Here is a 19,878-nt window from a genome sequence, read left to right on the forward strand (position 1 = left end):
AAATGTTTTTTCCACTTTTTGCTCCCTGTGTGTGACAGAACAGGTGGTTGTAAGACAAGACAGCAATTTTCCCATCTCCTGGGAGGTGCTTCCTGTAGCATGTCCCCTGACAAAATAAGGAAATATCAGGACTGTTCTTTGTGTGTATTTTTAAAAGGATCTCTCCCTCTCTTGAATGTGCCCATGTCACAAGTGATGTGTCCAGGAAGGAATTAAACTGGAAACAATATCTTGGGTATCTCTTGAGTTGCCTCCTGACTTTGGGAGTGTTGGGATCAGGGCTGCAGGGGCTGCCCTGCAGGTGGGCAGAGGGTGCTGAGCCATGGCTGTGTCACAGCCTGACCTGGTTCTCCTCTCCTGCCAGGAGGGTGCACCCAGGTGGGGTCTCCTGAGATGAGCTCAGTTGGTTAAAACTTGGCTGTAATAATGCCAAGGTCATGGGTTCAATCCCCTGTGTGGGCCATTGACTGAAGAGTTGGACTCGCTGATCCTTGTGGGTCCTTCCAGCTCAGAATAGTCTGTGATTCTTCTCCCAGGTATCAACTGACAGGGTGAGAGGAAACAGCCTCATGTTATGCCAGGGGACATTTAGATTGGATATTAGAGGAAATTTCTCCACAGAATGGGTGGTCAGGCCCTGGCACAGCCTGCCCAGGGCAGTGGAGGAGTCACCATCCCTGGAGGTGTTCAAAAAACGTGTAGAGGTGGCACCTGGGGACAGTGAGACCTCATCACTCTCTACAACTCCCTGGAGGGATGTTGTACCCAGATGGGGGTTGGTCTCTTCTCTCAGGCAACCAGCAGGAGAACAAGAGAGGCTTAAGCTCTCCCAGGGGAGGTTTAGGCTGGATATCAGAAAGAAATTCTTTACAGAGAGAGTGCTCAGGCATTGGAATGGGAGAGGGGGTGGATTCTCCATCCCTGGAGGTGTTTAAGATGAGATTGGACGTGGCACTCAGTGCCAGGATCTGGTAATCAAAGTGGGTTTGGGTCAAGGGTTGGACTTGATGATCTCAGAGGTCTCTTCCAACCCAGCTGATTCTGTGATTCTGTGGTTTAGTGGTGGGCTTGGCTGTGCTGGGTCAACAGTTGGACTCGATGATCTTGGAGGTCTTTTCCAACAATAATGATTCTGTGATTCCATGATTCTTCACATCCTGCTCTCAGTGCTGGTTTGCAGTGGGTGGTGAAGTAGCCTCTCATATAGGAGTGACCTCTGGCACTGTGCCTGGGGGCAGAGGGCTTGGCATGGTGTGCAGAGGGAACTCATGTCCACATGGCTGGTTAACCAGGCCATTACCCTCAAGGCCCTGTCAAAGCCCAAGGGAAGGTCTCCTAATCACTCAAAGATAGACCAGCCTGGAGATAACCTCAAGGATCTGGGTCATCCCAGATGTCACTGAGGATGTGTCAGCCTCACACATCTTCTGTGCAGCTTGTGGGCAGAGCTCCCAGTCGGTGTCCATAATGTATCCCTTGTGGGCTGAGGTCCAGGGCAGTCATGAAACCACAGCAGCCCCTGGCCAAGGAACTGGACACCAGCAGCTCTAGCAACCTGGGACTAGCAGGGCACAGTTCCTGTGAGCAACCAGCACCTTCACAACCTCCATTCCCTTTTCCCAATGGCAGCCCATAGAGATCTTTGTAACCTACAGATCCTTGTAACCTCCATCCCAGTAACCTCCATCCCAAACCCTTGTGACTTCCATCCCAGATCCTTGTAACCTCCATCCCAGATCCTTGTAACCTACAGATCCTTGAAACCTCCATCCCAGATCCTTGTAACCTACAGATCCTTGAAACCTCCATCCCAGATCCTTGTAATCTCCATCCCAGGTCCTTGTAACCTCCATCCCAGATCCCTGTAACCTACAGATCCTTGTAAACTCCATCCTAGGTCCTTGTAATCTCCATCCCAGATCCTTGTAACCTCCATCCCAGAACCTTGTAACTTCTATCCCAGATCCTTGCAACTTCCATCCCAGATCCTTGCAACCTCCATCCCAGATCCTTGTAACCACCCTGTGTGTGTGAGATGGCTTGTGAGGAAACAGCAGAAGGACTGATGGGGACAATCTTTCTATCCATGTGGTGGCACTGCATTGTGAGTGGGACCACCAGAGCTTTGGTGTCGTGCAGAACCTGCAAACATGAAGTGTAGGACTCATCTCTGGCAGTGTCCTCTTGGAGATGGAAAGGGAATAGAGTAACAACCAAGACCTCATCTATAGAAGCTGGAAGATCTGAGCCTTCTGGATCCATGCCCCATGCTGTGCTTGTAGGAGGAGAGGGGAAGGAAAATGCTTGGCAATAAGAGAGCTGGATGAATGTGCCTGGTGCCACATCTCTGGCATGCTGCAGAGGTACAAGCCCCCCCTCTGCATTGCATCACTTCATTTGCACCTTTCCTGCTGTCCAGAGGTTCTGATGGACCCAGCAGGAACCAGCAGACTCCACCTCTGGTGCACCCACAGAGCCTCCTCTGCCACATCCCAGCTCTCCATTCCCATTCTGCTGAAAAACAGGCAGAGAGGAACTGCCTGGTCCTCATGTTGTGCTTGGGCTCCACTTGACACCTGGAGGCCACTGCCAGAGGAGAGGCTGAGGGGGAGCCCACCTCTCTTGGGCAGGTTCTCAGCTCATGCAGAGCACTGCTGTGTGTTATGGCTGGGCAGGAAATACTTGTCCCATCCTACAGATCTTTCTGAGTAGAAACCTTCTGTTTTGCAGTGGAGCAGATGTCAGGCTTTTGAAAGTTTTTCCAGAGAGGAACTGGGCTGCCAGCACCACAGCTGGAGCATCCTGCATAGCCCCAGCCTCTCATCATTTGCCTTCCTAAGTCTGGGAATTCTGAACCCAGTTTCTGGCATGCAGTGCAAGGTGAAGCACCTGGTTCCAGAGCATTCCCTTTGGCTTAGAGCAAGGATTCCAGCTGTAGGTGCCTGTCTCCCATGTGAATGCTCCACCTGAGGGGAGTGTCTATGTGGAAGGGCTCCAGAAACCCTTCCTGCCACCCAGTGAGGATCAGTGGGGACCTTGGCACCTGCTGGGTGTGCAGTGGGTGCTGGGCCTTGTCCTGCAGGCTGCACTGTGCCAAGGACAGCTGGGTCACTGCTGCAGGCTCTGCTGAAGGCCAGAGTGCTCTGTGGAGGAGTTTATCAAGTGAGCAAGGGAAATGAGTTGTTCTTGAGCTTGGAGTTTGGTGGACAGTCTCTTGTCCCTGCAGTAGCTTGTTGGCAGCTCTTTCATACAGTGTGAGCAGGGGCCCCTCTGCACTGCCCTGGAGCCTGCAGAGCAGCCAGGTGGGTTTCTCTCCCTCTCCCTGGCTTATTTGGATCATGTTTTGATTGAAACTGAGGAGCTTTGCCTGTGTACCTGGAGAGCTGGTTCAGTCCTGCTTTTAAAAACACAAGCAGCTCAGCTTTTTACAGCCAGAAACCTCCTGTGTGCTATTCAAAGCATTACTGTAGCCTGGATGATAGTTTTGTTGTTGGAGTGGATATTAAGAAGATCAAGGCAGGCCTTTGTTGGCAAATGGATGATTCTCTGCCCTGGGCTGTCCCCCTGGAGCCACTGGCTGTGCCATGCTGAACCTCTCGAGGTGCTGAGCCCCCAGGCAGGTGCTGGGCAGTGGAGGGAACACTCTGTCAATAGCCAGGAGGACAGTACAGTTGTGTTTTGTCCTCAACTATCGACACAGTGGCTCCTAAATGCCTCCTCTCTCTGTGTTATCTTCACAGGTCCCCTTGGTATTGAGATGGGCTGCGACAGAGGAAGCATGAAGGGAGGAGGCAAAGTGCCAGTGGCGGGAGGCACCCTCTGAAGGTGATCTGCTGGGACCCAAAAGCTTTCTGACATTCTTTGCCTTGGTTCTGATAGAGAGGAAGAAAGTCTTCTTCTCCACACAGTGTCTGTACAGTCCCAGGAAGTTCCTTCCCTCTGGCATGCAGAGTTTTCAGCTCCAGGAGGTTTCTTTCCTGCTCCCATGGGGCAGTGGCTGCAGGGCCCATCCCAGGGGTGGGTTTGGCTCCAGTGCTGGGGTCACACCTGGTAACCAGGTCACTGGGTTCAGGCCCTGTTGCAGAGCCATGCAATAACCTCTCACTTAGTTTTTTTCTCCATGAGGTATTTTTCCCTCTGACTGATTATTTGGAGTTCCTTGCCAGTGTGTGGCAGAGGCTGTGACTGGTGTGTGATGCTGCAGTTCTATCAGAGGGGGTGTGAGCAGTCCCTGTGACCAATGCCTGTGAAGGCTCTGAAGGGACTCCTTGCTCACATGTTCATCTCTGCTGTGAACAGCAAACCTGTTCCAGCCTGCCTTGAGCTGCTTTGGAGGGAGGTTACTGTGATGAGAGTCTGGAAATGGGAATGACTGGTGAGCTCATGGCTCCTGATGGACAGGGTCTGTTCATTTGCTTTCCTGCCAGGCTGTGCTCTGCAGTGCCTTAGGTCTTACAAGGGAGCATCTTTCTCCACCAAGGGACAGGCTGTGCTTCTGCTTTCCACCCCCCTAACTGTGCCCTGAATTCTGGCCCTGAGGACTCCCATGTGCTCAGTGTGCTCCTCTGCTCTTTGCTGTGGGATCAGCTCCTGCCTTTGGCCACACTCAGTGACAAAGGGAAGGCAGAAATGAAAAATAAAAACAAAAACGTGTAAGCATTTCATCCTCTCCTGTGTAAGCATGAGAGGGGGCAAGCCTTTCATCAGAATAAATTCTAAGGCCCAGAACACATGAAAACAAGAAAAGAAGCAAAGAGAGCAAGGAAACCTCCATGGCTGGCAGGGACATGTAGTAAGAGGAATATTTCACAGAATCACAGACTGTGCTGAACTGGAAGGGACCCACAGGGATAATCCAGTCCAACCCTCAGCCCTGCACATGACCATCCCCAAAAGTCACACCCTGTGCCTCAGAGCATCATCCAAACACTCCTGGAGCTCTGGCAGTCTTGGGGCCATGCCCACTGCCCTCTGGGGGAAGAGCCTTTTCCTGGTATCCATCCTGACACAGCTCCAACCATTCCCTGGGTGCTGTCACTGGTCATGAGAGTGAAGAGCTCAGTGCCTGCCCCTCCACTGCCCCTTGGGAGGATGTTGAAAGACCCAAATGAGGTCTCCCCTCAGTCTTCTGCAGCTGAACACACCAAGTGCCCTCAGTGTCCTCACACACATCCCCTCAGAGCCCTTCCCCATCTTTGTTGCCTCCTTTGGAAAGTCTCCAATGGCTTCAGCCCTTCCTTCCCTTGTGTCACCCCAAACTGCCCCACCATTGCAGGTGAGGCTGCCCCAGTACAGAGCAGAGTGAGAAGTGAAATACTTAAAAGTGAAATGACCAGGTCTGCATCCAAGCCAGCTGCAGGGCACCTGCAGTCTGTGTGGGCAGCCCTGCCAGCTCTGGGTCTCTCCTCCAGGGCAGTTTGCCAGCCCTGCTTTGGGCATGGCCAGCAGTGGATGTGGACAGGGCACAGCCTCCTCTGTGGGGCCTGGCTTGGCATCTCTCCCTGCTGCTCCAGCAAATGTTTCCATCATGCACACACACCCCTGGTGCATGTGAATCTTTGCTGTTGGGCACCATCCTGCCCATGGTGTGCAGCTGCCTGTGCCTTGGCCTCTCTCTATGTGCTGTTTCAGGGGCATTTAGAGCTCATTAAAACCCTCCCACCGGTCCCGGGGGTAGCAGGTTCTCTTTGAGCTTTCCTCTCTCTGCAGGAGCCTGGGCACTGAAGGTGGAGCTGTCCAGCACAGTGGGCAGGGTGGGCTGTGAGCAGGCAGGGCTGTGAGCAGGCACAGGGGTGGCCTTGCAGTGCAGGGACACTGAACCTTTGGGAACTCCAGGAGATGTCACATTTCCAGCAGATAAGCACATAATGCAGTCCCTTTTCTGCTCCTTACTGTCAGAGTCCCAGTTTCTTTCTGACCTGTCAGACACATTCATCAGTTCTCTTTACGTTATTGCTCCTGTCTCACAGTTTTTTCTTTAAAATAGAGGGAGAAAGGATTAATGTCATGTCTTGATCTTACTGCTCACAGTCACCTCAAAGTGGGGTTGGATCAAGGGTTGGACTTGATGATCTCAGCGGTCTCTTCCAACCCAACTGATGATTCTATGATTCTGTGATTCTATGATCTCTGTCAAACTCTGGTTTTCCTCTCTTCCCCTCTCAAAGTGGGGAGCTTTTGGCTTGTTCAGTTGGAATTCCAGAACTGCTGTTGGGTTGAGTATCTCCATCTGTTTGCTGTGCCTGAGAAGCAGAACCACCCCACCTTGGTAATCAGTCCCTTAGGAGCTCTGTGCTTCTCCAGAGAGCAGTTTGAGCACACTGTGACTTCCTGGGTCCCTCCCAGACAGTTGCCTCAGGCAGAGGAGTTCCTCTCCCCACTGCAGAGGGCACAGCTTTCCCTTCTCCAGGGCAGCAGAGCTCTTGAAGTGCTTTTACACACCCTGCTGTGAAGCTGCTGCCTCCCACCACACAGGGGTCAGTGCTGGAGCTGGTGGCAGTGTCCTCAAAATAACAAATAGCGAATTGTTGGTCTGTATCAGTTAATCTGACAGTCAGAGAGGCTTTCCTGAGCCCTCTGTGGCAGCAGGAATGGTTGGGGCAGTGCACAGCAGTGTTGGCCTTTTGCAAAAGGGAGGAAACCAAAAGCTGCCCGTCCCTTTGGTTTCTGCAGCAATGCACTATGGCTGATCCCTGGCTCAGTCTGCTGATGGGGGATCCTATCTGTAGGACATTAATTAGAGTTTTTCCAGTGTTATTTCACCAAACATATCCCCTCAAAGCCCTGGGGAAGGGAGCACAAGAGAGAAGGGGGCATGCTGCTGTTTAATGAGAGACTGCAGTGGGCAGTACATCACTGCTTATTGTGCCCCTGCTTAGGTCCCAGGCAAGCATTGCCTGTCCTCACCAAACCTGGAAATTGCTGCCTTTCAGATTTCATTCACTCAGGTACTGTCACTGGCACCCAGTGGCATATTTGGCATCCAAAACAGGTGTGCTGGTTTAAAGGTAAATCAGCAGGAAAAATGAACCCAACACAAAAGAGATTATAAGGCAGAGTTACAATTTAATAACAATATTACAATAAATGCAATGGCACAAAGAGAAATTGGGTTTAACCCCCAAGCCCAGCAGTCTAACCCAGCCCCCTGGGGCACAAACACAGTGGGGTTTGGTGGCCCCTGTGCTGAGCCCCACGTGGTTCCTCCGAGTCCAAAGGAAAAGGAGGTGAAAAACCTGTTGGAGCAGATGATGGCACAGTCTGGTGGAGAGTGGTGGGCTCCTCCTGTCTAGGGTCTGATCCTCCTCTGGATCGATTGAGTGGTTCCCCAAGTCCCCAAAGCCCAAGATTCTCTCCCCTCAGGTGCAGGTGGGAGCCCCCAGTGCCTCCCCCAGGGCAGGGAGTTCCACACTGGGGGATCTGACTCTGGCAGTCAGGGGGGATTTTGGAATGGTTGCTGGCCCATGGGCAGAGCTGAGCCCTCAGGTGGGTGTGGAGGTGCCAAGGAGTCCCTGCAGGGCAGTTCTCCCAGCTCCTCTGCCAGGCTTCTTTCCCAGCCAGCTCCCAGCCTGAGGGCTCAGCTGTGCCCTGGGCAGCTGCTGCCAATGGGCCATTGGGAACAGTTGCTGGGCAATGGCAGAGAGGGTTTAGAATGCACAGCTTTGGGCACACCCACACAGGGAGAAACTGGTCCCACCTGCTGAACTGGGACAACAGGTTGCCAACTTCTCGCTCCTTTAGTTCCCCAAAGCAGGAGCTTAGTGGTGCTCCCACCTCCCTCCTGACCAACACAGAGCCCCAACTGGCTTCGTGCAAACTCTCTCTGGGACCTCTTTCCCCTTCCCAGCCTTTCCTCTGCAGCTTGTCCTACTCAGTCCTGCATCCATGAGCTTTCCAGCTGCCCCAGATGTGCAGCTGATGTGCTGCTCTTGTGCTTCACACCACGGTGAGGTCCTGTGGCTGTGGGAGCAAACAAGAGCAACAGGAGTAAAAGTAGTACATCAGGAGATAACTGAATACAAATATCTCTGGAGATACATTTTGAGGTGGAAATGAGTTAAGCATCAGTGGACATGGTGGGAAAATATTGGGGGTAAAATCTGAGGTAACCTCTAGGGGACAGAATGGATACTTCAAGATAAACTCAGGCAATTGGTAGTGGAGAGGTAAGGAAAATTTTGGGGTTAAATTTGAGGTAATCTGTAGCACAGAGGATGAAGATATTGAGGTAAAGTAGGGAATCAGTAGTGGACAGTGTGGGAAAATTAAGGGGTAAAACCTGAGGTTTTGCCTGAAGGTTGAGGTTTTACATTGCCATACAATGCAGTATTTAGGAATGGTGTGAAGCAAATAGGGTGCTGAGGACTTGACTCCCACTTTGTGTAGATTTTGGGGAAGGAGATGGTTTTGTGTATTGGCTCTTGCTCTGCCCTGTGGTGCCTGTTTGCAGCTGCAGCATCTGGACATGCTCCAGAAATGCATCTTCAGATTTAGCCTGGTCCAGTGTCTGGGGGCCTTTGCTGCACCCCATCTGGGGAAAATCCATGGATCATTTGCAGGAGCAGTGTCTGAGTTTGGGAATTTTATGGTCTGCTGCATTACTGAATGGGGGCACTGAGCTAAGAATGGAAAGGATGAGCAAGACACAGTATAGCATTTTTATCCAGTTCCTGTAGACAGCCTTCCAAGAGTAATTATCAACTGAGAATCCTCATCTAAAATGTTTCTGTGAGCAATATTTGATGGCTTTTATTAAAGCTCTGGAATAAAGTAAATTAAATAGTTGCTAATCAAAATTGCACATGGCCCAAAATAGCACACTATGAGGACAGGTTACCTTGTCCATTGTGGACTGAAGAGCCATTTCAAAAGCTTTAGAAAAAACCTTGAAGAAATAAAAAGATCCATTTGAAAAGCTTTAGAAAAGTTGTCCATCTCAGGATCTTAAAATCAAAAGCCATTGCAGCAATAGGCCAAAGGAACTGCTCAGTTTAGCTCATTAAGAAGAAATGTTAAAAGCATCCATGAAGATCTGTAAATGATTAAATGTTGCCACTGGAGATAAGAAAGAAAACACTGAATCTGGAGCTGCACAAACTGAGGGAATGGGTAAGACACAGACTAGCAGTGACAGGGATTAATCATAAGAACAGTTTGCTGTGCATTACAGAGGATTTTCTAGACTTGCAATCTGGAAAATGTGCTGTATCTGCCCCAGGAACACTGGGCTTGCTGCAGGACTCACAGGTGGAGCTTTCTGGCCTGGCACCACTGGATTGGACTGTGTCATCCAAGTGGTACTTTCTGAACATCATACCCATGAAACCTGCATGAGACTCTTACTGTTACATCCTTATTAACAATTAATAGAGTGGTTTTCTCTGAGGACTTCTTTGTCACTGGCTGTGAGGACTTTCACTAACCCAGTCACCCTTCCAGGACGTGTCCAGCACTCATTCTTTCTTGGAACCCTTGGAAAGTGGAATGTTTAAGAGCTGAGCTGCCATGAGGACTTGGGCACCTAAACATCATTTGAGGCTGCAGAGTTAAAAAGTTTATGTACCAAAGTTCTTTTCTAACCCCCCAGGTGTGTGTCCTCCATGGGTATCTCAGTCCTCCCTCATGAATCCCTTCCCTGGCTGTGGGCAATTGTCCAGCTCCAGGTAACTCTTCCTGTGAGGATGAGCCTTGTCCAGGGCAGGGGTTCAGTAACTCCAGCCCCAGTTCTGCTCACAGGTGGGGCTTTGTCCTGCAGGCTCAGGAGGAGATTGAAACCATGATTCCTTCAAATAAACAATCCTCAGGCACACAACTCACCACAATCCTTTGCTTTCAGCAGCCTTCTCTTTATTGCTGTATTAACTTGTGGCCTTCTCTGAGAAGCAACAGGAAATCTGTGACTCTCTGAAGAGACTTGGCCCAGACTTTTAATGAAATCAGCCCCTGGCAGAGGCAGTTTAAGAGCAGACCTCTGCTCCAGTCTGAATCATTTATATTTTTATAGCTCTCTCCATTCCTGCAGCCTTTAAAATCCAGAGCTGAGCTGGGGAAGGATTGAAAAGGAGGTCTGTGCTGGGAGGGCATCATTTCAAGGACAGCAAGGTCCCTTCTCAGGGCTGTGTGTCAGGGTGTTCTGAAAGCACAGATTGGTGAATGATCTGGGATAAAATACTTGCTTTCTAACTTCCAAACTCCCTGCAGTTCCCCTTTACTATAGAATTGGTTTTCAAACCCTAACTTTTTTCTGGTTTTGCATTGGGATTTTTTTTGTTGCTGCCTTTTTTATGGTTCACTAAACATTTCTTTTCAAGGGTTATCACTTTTCATTTCAGTTTGGAACATGACTGGTGTGGCTCCTCCTTCCTTTTAGCTCCAGCCTCCATGGGAAGACCTACAAAACCATTCTGGCTCTTCTTCAGTTCTCACCACTCATCTGTTTTGGGACATCTCTCACCTGTGGATGCATCTCCTTCTGCTCCCCATCTCTAGGGAATGAGCTCTCCATCAGGACTCTGTAAATCCCTGGCAGTGCTTTCCAGCCACTCTGGTGCCTTTTAAAGCTTACAAGGGAAGCACAGAAAAGCCAGCCTTGTCCACTCTGCTAAATATCTTCCTTTTCACTTCTAGGTCCTCCCATTGAGCCCCTGGAGCCAACCAGGCCTTTACCAACTCTTCCTGTTCGCAGAATTCACTCGACTTCGGAAAGAAAACACGAGAGACAGCCACGACCTCCCAGTCCTCCTCTGGGTGATAGGCCAGCTCTCCCTGGCTCCAAACCAAACATCTGTGATGGCAACTTCAACACTGTGGCTCTCTTTAGAGGAGAAATGTTTGTTTTCAAGGTACTAAGAATTTCCACTTATCCACGAGTCTTCCTTTAATTTTATCGCTGGAAAAGGTTAACAGCAGTGAGACTTGAAATGTCTGTGCAAATAGCTCTGTTCCTCTGAGGCTGATGAATGAGCAATGCTAGAGGGAAATGTAAGCAGATTGGCTCTGTAATATTTGGAATCTGTGCCTGATGGTATTCACAAAGTGCCTGTTCTCCAAAATGTGAACTGGGTGTCTTGGCAGAGAATTCAGGCCTGAGAGGAGCCACCTGTAAAGCCAGAAAGCAATACCAGTACCTACCCATGATTAATCATAGAATCCTGGAGTGGTTTGGGCTGGAAGAGACCTTACAGACCAGCTTATTCCACCCCCCACTGTTCCAGGTTGCTCCAAGCCCCATCCAACCTGGCCTTGGACACTTCCAGAGATGGGGAATCCACAACTTCTCTGGGCAACAAGCCTTGTTGCTCAGAGTTGACCTGAATGGAACCAGGAGTGCTCAGCCTACCTGAAGCTCCTGAGGAGTTTGAGTCAACGTTCCTTGTAAACTGCACCCAGGGAGGAAGGAAAGCCTTTGTTCATTAACCCCTTGGAGTGCCTTGAATATGGACATCCATGATCCCTTTCCCAAAATACCAGTAACTTCTGCTGTGTCCAGCAGGTGTGAATGTGGAGGGGGAAACATTAAAGGTCTTTAAATGGACAAACCACATAAGTTGCAGAAAAATTCTGAACTGAAATGAGCTGAAGGCTGGGTCAGTGTTCTGAAGAAGTCTCACAGGTTCTGTCCTGAGCATCCACTGCAGCTTTAACTAATGGTCTCATATCTAAAGGGATATTTAAGAACTCTTTTGTGCCTTCAGACCTTGTGTGTTTCACACAGTCACAGGTAGTGTTCATTCAGGCTGTCTGGCTCTCCTGGGCTCTATGAGTTGAGCATCAAGTGCACCAGGACAGGGGTGACACCTCAGTGACAAGACATGCAGAGATCACAATGTTTGTAACTGTGGACTTGCTTCCTCCTGCTCCTTTTCCCTCTCCTTTCCCCCCTTTTTCACAGCACCATCAATCACCTTCCCACCCTTTGGGCTGCCACCTCCCCCACGTGGCCCTTCACTCTCTGGGGTGTGGGCTGGGTTGGAGCTCTCACCCAGAGCAGGACTTTGGTCTATAATGGGGTCTGGGCAAGGATTAGTGATGCTGGAGGGATGCCCAGTGAGATGCCAACAGTCTGAGGAGGCTTCTGGTGTTCCCAGGATCGCTGGTTCTGGCGCCTGCGCAACAACCGCGTGCAGGAGGGATACCCAATGCAGATCGAGCAGTTCTGGAAGGGGCTCCCCGCCAGGATCGACGCAGCCTACGAGCGCTCCGACGGCAAGTTCGTGTTCTTCAAAGGTACAGTGCAGCTCACACTGCCAAGCCCTCCTGCCTCAGCTCACACCCTCCTGTATGCCTTGGGGATGGTGACAACAGGCACACTGCACCCGGGTCCTTTTCCAAAGGGGCACTGCCAGCTGCCACTAGTCCTTAGGATATAGTTTAGTGTGGGCTGGTGTGCTGGTTTAAAGGTGAAGTGGCAGGAAAAATGGACCCAACACAAAAGAGATTATAAGTCCAAGTTACAATTTAATAATATTACAATAAATGCAATGGCACAAAGAGAAATTGGGTTTAACCCCCAACCCCAGCAGTCTAACCCAGCCCCCTGGGGCACAAACACAGGGGGGTTTGGTGGCCCCTGTGCTGAGCCCCACGTGGTTCCCCCGAGTCCAAAGGAAAAGGAGGTGAAAAACCTGTTGGTGCAGATGATGGCACAGTCTGGTGGAGAGTGGGGGGCTCCTCCTGTCTAGGGTCTGATCCTCCTCTGGATCCAACAAGTGGTTCCCCAAGTCCCCAAACCCCCAGGATTCTGTCCCCTCAGGTGCAGGTGGGAGCCCCCAGTGCCTCCCCCAGGGCAGGGAGTTCCACACTGGGGGATCTGACTCTGGCAGTCAGGGGGGATTTTGGAATGGTTGCTGGCCCATGGGCAGAGCTGAGCCCTCAGGTGGGTGTGGAGGTGCCAAGGAGTCCCTGCAGGGCAGTTCTCCCAGCTCCTCTGCCAGGCTTCTTTCCCAGCCAGCTCCCAGCCTGAGGGCTCAGCTGTGCCCTGGGCAGCTGCTGCCAATGGGCCATTGGGAACAATTGCTGGGCAATGGCAGAGAGGGTTCAGAATGCACAGCTTTGGTCACACCCACACCGTGGTCCTGGTTGCTGAACCAGGAAAGTTGGCCTTGCCAGGACAGTCTCTGTATAGAGTTCATATTGATTAAAGGCAATTGGCTGGAAGGAACAGCTCCTGTTTCCCAGGGAGTGTCAGTCTCCTGCCTATCTCCTTTCAGCAGGGCACTGGGGCCCCTCCAATCACAGGGCCCTCCCAAATCATATTTCTGGACAGTTGCCTCCTAAATAGACAAAATGATCACCTTGTACTGGGACTCCCTTTAGCTCCTTGCACTGTGCCAGTGTCTGAACAGGATCCTGTAACTCGAGAGCAAGTTGTGAGCAAGGAAGAGTGACTGGAAAATGTTGATAGAGCCACTGCAGAACCACAGGACTGGGCTTCTGAATTTCATTCTGCAGCTTCAGTAGCTCAGCCCTCTAAACTGTAATAAAACTTGGGAAGGCTCAGGGAAGGCAACAGAAATTATTGAAAAGTTTGGGCTGACCTGCAAGGACTACCTCAGCCTGAGTGAGGGATGGCAGACAGGGGAGGAGAGAAGTCTTTGAAATCATGAAATCATGAGAAGGTAAATGGGAAAGGGTCGATCAACATCTCTTCTAAAGCAAGAGTTGAGGAGCAGCAAATGAATTTAGATTTCAGGTTCAAAATGAAGTGGAGGAGCAGCTTTTTCACAGGTGACAGTAAGGCCTGGAAGTCCTCAACATGCTGTGGCTATTTAAGGTTTGTATCGATTCAACTCCTCACTGGGCAAATGTGTTGTTTGTGTCCCCACTCATGTCTAGGAGACAAGTACTGGGTTTTTAAGGAGGTGACAGCAGAGCCAGGCTACCCCCACAGCCTGGTGGAGCTGGGGAGCTGCCTGCCCCGGGAGGGCATCGACACAGCGCTGCGCTGGGAGCCCGTGGGCAAAACCTACTTCTTCAAAGGGGACAGGTACTGGAGGTACAACGAGGACAAGAGAGCAACGGACCCGGGGTACCCAAAGCCCATCACCGTGTGGAGAGGAGTCCCTCAGGCTCCTCAGGGAGCTTTCATCAGCAAGGAAGGCTGTATGTATCTGCAGTCATTAATCCTGTTAGACAAGGGACAGCTTGTGCTGGCAGTTGAGGGGTTGGGTTGGGGTGTTTCGAGTATTTCCTGATGCAGGAGTCGAGTGTCAGGAGCCCTGGGGTCACCTGGCCCTGTGAGCAGCAGAACTCTGAGATCCTTCCTGACCCTCAGCCCAACCTCAGCTGTTAAACCTCATTATCACAATGCCAGCTCTAAGGGAACAGGATTTCTTCTGCCAAAACAATCCCTGCCCAAGTTTTCCTGGGCCCTGGTTGTGAGGATGCCATAACCTACATTTCCTCCTCATGTCTTACCTGTAGCTGGCTGGGGTCTCTGTGACAGGCTCCATCCTGTCTGATGGCAGGAGTTAGACTTGCAGTTATGCTCCCAGTAGGGGCTTGGACCTCCAGAGACTCCTTCTAATGCATTTCTTTCTCTGTTTTGAAGGTTTCTTCCTCTTCTTCCAGTTAGGGAAAGAGCTAACAGAGGGGGCTGTGCCATTGAGGCTGTTTAAACTGGGGGCTGTGCTGGGAGAGCAGGGCTGTAGGGCTGGGCCAGGCTGGAGGGTGGCAGTGAGAGCCAGCCAAGCTGAGGCTCAGTGCAGGACACCCAACACTTTCACCACAGCTCCCTTCTCCTCTTTCATTTTTTTCTCATCATCACTTGAGAGTGACTAGAAAAGGAGTCTGGGGAGAAGGGGGTGCTTCAGACAACATGTAGCATAAAGCATCACCCTTTTATTAGCACCAGGATGGGCTGGTCCTTAACACAGGCCAAATCTGGATTCTGTGGCCAAAAGAACTCATCTTACTCAGGACCTGCTCCCTCAGGCTGGGTGAACAGAAACCTGGAGTGTTCTTCCAAACACACCCAGGCACACATTGGAATTCTGCAGATGTTGTTAATCACTTGGGAATGACAAGCACATATTTACAGGTGCTTCAGTAAAAAAGAACTCACTGCAGCCCATTTCCTTCACAGTTAGCAGGATTTTTTAATCCCCTGCTTGTCTTGGCCACGGGGAATGGTGTTCCATGGGCAGTGTTGAACACACAAGCCAAGGTTATGGCTTCTCCTTTAAATTCCAGCTCCAAAACCACCTTCACTTTCCAGTGTTCTGGGAATGCCCTGGATAAAGTGTTTTATCGACCCAGGCAGTCCCACCTCCCACTGTTCAGGCTCCCTGCATGTCCTCACACAAGCGCAACTCATCAGCTTGGCAATGGTGAGAAATGACTGTCTGTTTTGTCTCCTAGTTTACACCTACTTTTACAAAGGGAAGGAGTACTGGAAGTTCGATAACCAGAGGCTGAGTGTGGAGCCAGGCTACCCCAGGTCCATCCTGAAGGACTGGATGGGCTGCAACCAGAAGGACGTGGAGCGCAGCAAAGACCGACGGCTGCCGCACGACGACGTGGACATCATGGTGACCATCAACGACGTGCCCAGCACCGTCAACGCCATCGCAGTGGTCATCCCCTGCATCCTGTCCCTCTGCATCCTCGTCCTGGTGTACACAATCTTCCAGTTCAAAAACAAAGAGGTGCAGCAAAACGTGGTGTACTACAAAAGACCTGTCCAGGAGTGGGTATGACACAGCTCGCTGCACGTTGCCACTCACTGAGCTGACAAGGACTTATGGACACACAGAAAAAAACCCAGAGAAAAAATGCATTGAAAAGCCTACCAAACAAAACTACTTCAGTGACCTACGAGTTTTGGACAGCCTGGGACTGAAATAAGCAGGAAAACTGGAAAAAACACAGGCAGGCAGGCAGCCTTGCAGTGTGGAGCCTCCTGCCTTCGTGCTGCCTGCCAGTCACGGTGCCACGCACAGGCTCGCTCTGCCAGCACCAGAGTCTTCGAGACAGGTTTCAACTGATCTGGGAAACTCCCTTCAGTTCCCTGCACCAGTGCTCCCTGTTAAACCCAGCATTCTCCAGTGTAGCTAAACCACCTCTGAACAGAACCATTTTTTTAATAGCTGTCTCATACATGAACAAAGATCATGAAATCTATGAACGGGAACGATTCAGTGTCATAAGCAGAAGACATTCTGATGCTGAACCATTCTAAAAGATCTTCTTAGTTTATTACAAAGTCCAGGGATCTACCTGGATACAATTTTCCAATACCTGCTGGTCAGATGTTTTGTACATTCATAACTAATCAATGCTGCCACTCAGCACAGTGCACGAGGAACCACTGAGCACTCACAGAGGTACCAGAGTGCGGAGCAGGAGCTCAACAAGCACCAAACCAGACACTTGGCAACATCAACCCTAGACTGGGACAATCTGAAGACAAAGTAATTGGGTCTAAAAAAAACCAATCATAGGAATACATGTTTTTGTTTTGGGAGCCACTCATGAAAGAAATATTTAGATGTCATGTAAGTTGGTTTAAGCTCCCAGCAGTGAAAACCAATGAACCAATGGTTCCTGGGATACCAGGAATATGTGTAGGTGTAGACTGCACTCTGCCCCTGTTCAGACACCAGGAAAAGACAAGTTGTTGTTCTGTGGCATGTGTAACTAGATTGTGGAATTTGTCTGTTGGGTTTCAGGAGAATGGAAATGTTTGTTTGGAGTGAGGTCGTCATTATATTTTGCTGAAATAGTCAAGGTGCAGTAAGAATTAGGCCTGTTTATAAAACTAAATCCAACCCCTGTAGATGTTACAAACATTGTATACCTTCAAAATTTAGGGTTTTTTTTGTTTTGCTCACTTCTTCACAGGCAAGTATTTGGCAAGGACCAAAGGAAGCATGCCACACAGTAGAGTGAGTTCATCACTAGCCACGTTTGATGAACCATGAGAACCAGGCTAGAAAGGCTAGAACAATTCCTTAACTTTCAGCTAGTGACTTTCCACAAGTCTCTTCCTACAACAGTAGCTTCTGCTTGTCCCTCTTACAATCACGAGGGGTTCAGGATGTTCTGTCCTAACCACAAACTTTTGATTTTCATGTTGATGCTGAGATTTCTACCATGTTGAGTAGGAGTGGAAGAGTCTCTTGCAGTGCAGTGTCATGGTGAAGTCCAGCCCTGTACAGAAGTGCCATCCATGTCAGCACAGGAACTGCTTTGCACGCTCACCATGATTACATGATAATCACAGGTGATTAGCCTAAGCCCTCTGCCTATAACTGAATTTTCTTCAGTGCAATGGAAGTGCAATGCACAGAATGTCCAGTTAGTATAGAAAAAGTACAGCTTCATAATGTCAGCTCTGAAACAAACCCCCAAGGAAGACAAACATGCTAAAACTATTCCTAACCACAGTGAGGAACGAAGCAGCAGAGAGATTGTTAGCATTCTGGATTGCTAATTAGTGCTCAAATATTGCTCTGGTGAAGCAGGATAGCCACATAGATACGTCTGGTGAAGCCCACTAGGACTGCATAACGCGTGGTCTCAAACTGTATTTTGTCCTCCATAACTGATCTCCATAGCCAAGCTGTTTATTGTGTTGAAACATAAAATATTACCAACATATTACAAAATAAGTGAGAAGCAAGTAGATGAGAAACTTCGAGTTGTAGTGAAACCTGTGCTAACGTCTCATGATGGGTGAAGGAGTGCAAAGGACCAAAGGAAACCGGAGCCACCAATCAGACACCCCCACGCTCCTCTGTGTACTCGAGGGGTGGCAGGACGCACACCACGGACTCCACGGCCACCTCGGGCTCATTGTACGCTGCCATCTCTCTCTCTGGGGCTGGCACAGCCCAAACCTTTGAGCAACTTCCAACAGCCATCATTAAAAAAAAAAATACAGATTTACAACTGAGAGCGCTGTCTGGGTTTGTTTATATTCTCCTCCCCCAGCCCAAGGGTGGACCTGTGGCCTGTCTGAGGGACAGGCTGTGCAGGCAGTGCCAGGCTGGGCATGAGCTGAGCTGTGTCCTCGGGCAGCTGAGTGTGCTCTGGGGTGCCAGGCCCTGCTCAGCCAGGCTAGCTGTGCTGCCCAAGCCCACAGAGCCACACAACACCTCATGGTGATCACACATGGAACCTCTCCTGCTTGTCCTGTCCCTGCCTTCTGGGGCAGACAGTGCATGCCTGAGTTCCCAGGGCTGGGAGGAATTCGTGGAGGTGTCTTGGGCTCAGAACAGCCCTCTGCAGGTACAGGTAGTGGCACTGGGGGAAGGGGGCAGAGGGGGAGCAGCTGACCTGCCTACCCCCAGCACAACCCCACTCACACCCTTCTCTCTTCTGCCAAGATCAGCCCCTGGGCAGTCCTGAAGTGCCCTGGATCTGGGCACAGACATCAGTATTAGCAAGTTTGCTGATGACACCAAGCTGGGAGGGAGTGTCGACCTGCTGGAAGGCAGGAGGGCTCTGCAGAGGGATCTGGATGGACTGGAGAGTTGGGCTGATTCCAATGGGATGAAGTTCAGCAAAGCCAAGTGCAGGTCCTGCCCTTTGGCCACCCCAACCCCCTGCAGCGCTCCAGGCTGGGCACAGAGTGGCTGGAGAGCAGCCAGGCAGAGGGACCTGGGGGGACTGAGGGACAGGAAGCTCAACAGGAGCCACCAGTGTGCCCAGGTGGCCAAGAAGGCCAATGGGATCCTGGCCTGGATCCAAACTAGCGTGGCCAGCAGGCCCAGGGCAGTGACCCTTCCCCTGGACTCTGCCTTGGGGAGGCCACACCTTGAGTGTTGTGTTCAGTTCTGGGCCCCTCAGTTGAGGAAAGAGATTGAGGGGCTGGAGCGGGGCCAGAGAAGAGCAACGAGGCTGAAGAAGGGACTGGAGCACAAGTGCTGTGGGGAGAGGCTGAGGGAGCTGGGGGTGTTTAGCCTGGAGAAGAGGAGGCTCAGAGGTGACCTCAGCACTGTCTGGAACTCCCTGAGGGGAAGTTCTGGCCAGGTGGGGGTTGGTCTCTTCTCTCAGGCAACCAAGAGCAGAACAAGAGGGCAGGGGCTTAAGCTCTACCAGGGGAGGTTTAGGTTGGATATCAGGGGGAAGTTCTTTACAGAGAGGGTGGTCAGGCATTGGAATGGGCTGCCCAGGGAGGTGGTGGATTCTGCGATCCTGGAGGTTTTTAAGATGAGACTGGATGTGGCACTGAGTGCCATGATCTGGTGATCACAGTGGGGGATTGGATCAAGGGTTCGACTTGATGATCTCAGAGGTCTCTTCCAACCAGCTGATTCTATGATTTGTACAAAGGGCAGTTCCTTCATGTCCCCACACCTGGGCTCTATTGCTGGGGCCCTGTGTTCTGATGCAGAGGCAGCACCTGATCAGTAGAGGGTGGACTCACTGCTGCCCATCAGCTTGGCCAAAGCTCTCCTTGGACAGGGCCCATGATCCAGCTCCTGTCCAGAAATGCAGCACCAGGACACACTGTCCCCACAGGGGAGCAGGGCACACAGTGCTAGTTCAGCTCTCACGAGTGAGAGGCTCTTGTAGGTGTGTTCCCGGGATCCCACCCTGTTTCTCTACACCCCCAGGGCCATTTGTGCAGCCCAGGGACCCTGGCATGGGGCACCTGAGTGTGGCTGTTGCAGCCCAGAGGGCGAGCAGCCAACTACACACATTCATTACACTGCACAGTCCTTGATACAGGCCAGTAATGCTGATCATCGTGGCACAGCTCCCTGTGAAACTCCTGGAAAACAGCAATGTTTACTTTCTCCCCCCGTCCTCCCACTCATCCCATGGATCACTAAACTCACCCATGGTCTCTCAAGGCCTTTGGCACAAGATCCTGCCAGAGCAGTACAACAAACCTTCTCCATATCCCTGTGGAATCCTTTAAAGAACTCCACA

The 19,878-nt window shown here is 50.8% G+C and overlaps 1 protein-coding gene across 1 annotated transcript in view; it reads left to right on the plus strand.

Annotated features, from left to right (window-relative positions):
• MMP24 (matrix metallopeptidase 24) overlaps window positions 1–17,921 on the plus strand; it is a 57,974-nt gene extending 40,053 nt beyond the window's left edge. Inside the window, exons 6-9 of the mRNA XM_071573034.1 lie at window positions 10,627–10,841; window positions 12,087–12,225; window positions 13,834–14,100; window positions 15,358–17,921. Of these exons, the coding sequence (XP_071429135.1) occupies window positions 10,627–10,841; window positions 12,087–12,225; window positions 13,834–14,100; window positions 15,358–15,695 (959 nt within the window). The 3' untranslated portion in view covers window positions 15,696–17,921. The remainder of the gene's footprint in view (window positions 1–10,626; window positions 10,842–12,086; window positions 12,226–13,833; window positions 14,101–15,357) is intronic.
• Window positions 17,922–19,878: the final 1,957 nt, after the last annotated feature.

The sequence above is a fragment of the Pithys albifrons genome, chromosome 18, assembly GCF_047495875.1.
Source record: "Pithys albifrons albifrons isolate INPA30051 chromosome 18, PitAlb_v1, whole genome shotgun sequence".
NCBI lineage: Eukaryota > Metazoa > Chordata > Aves > Passeriformes > Thamnophilidae > Pithys > Pithys albifrons.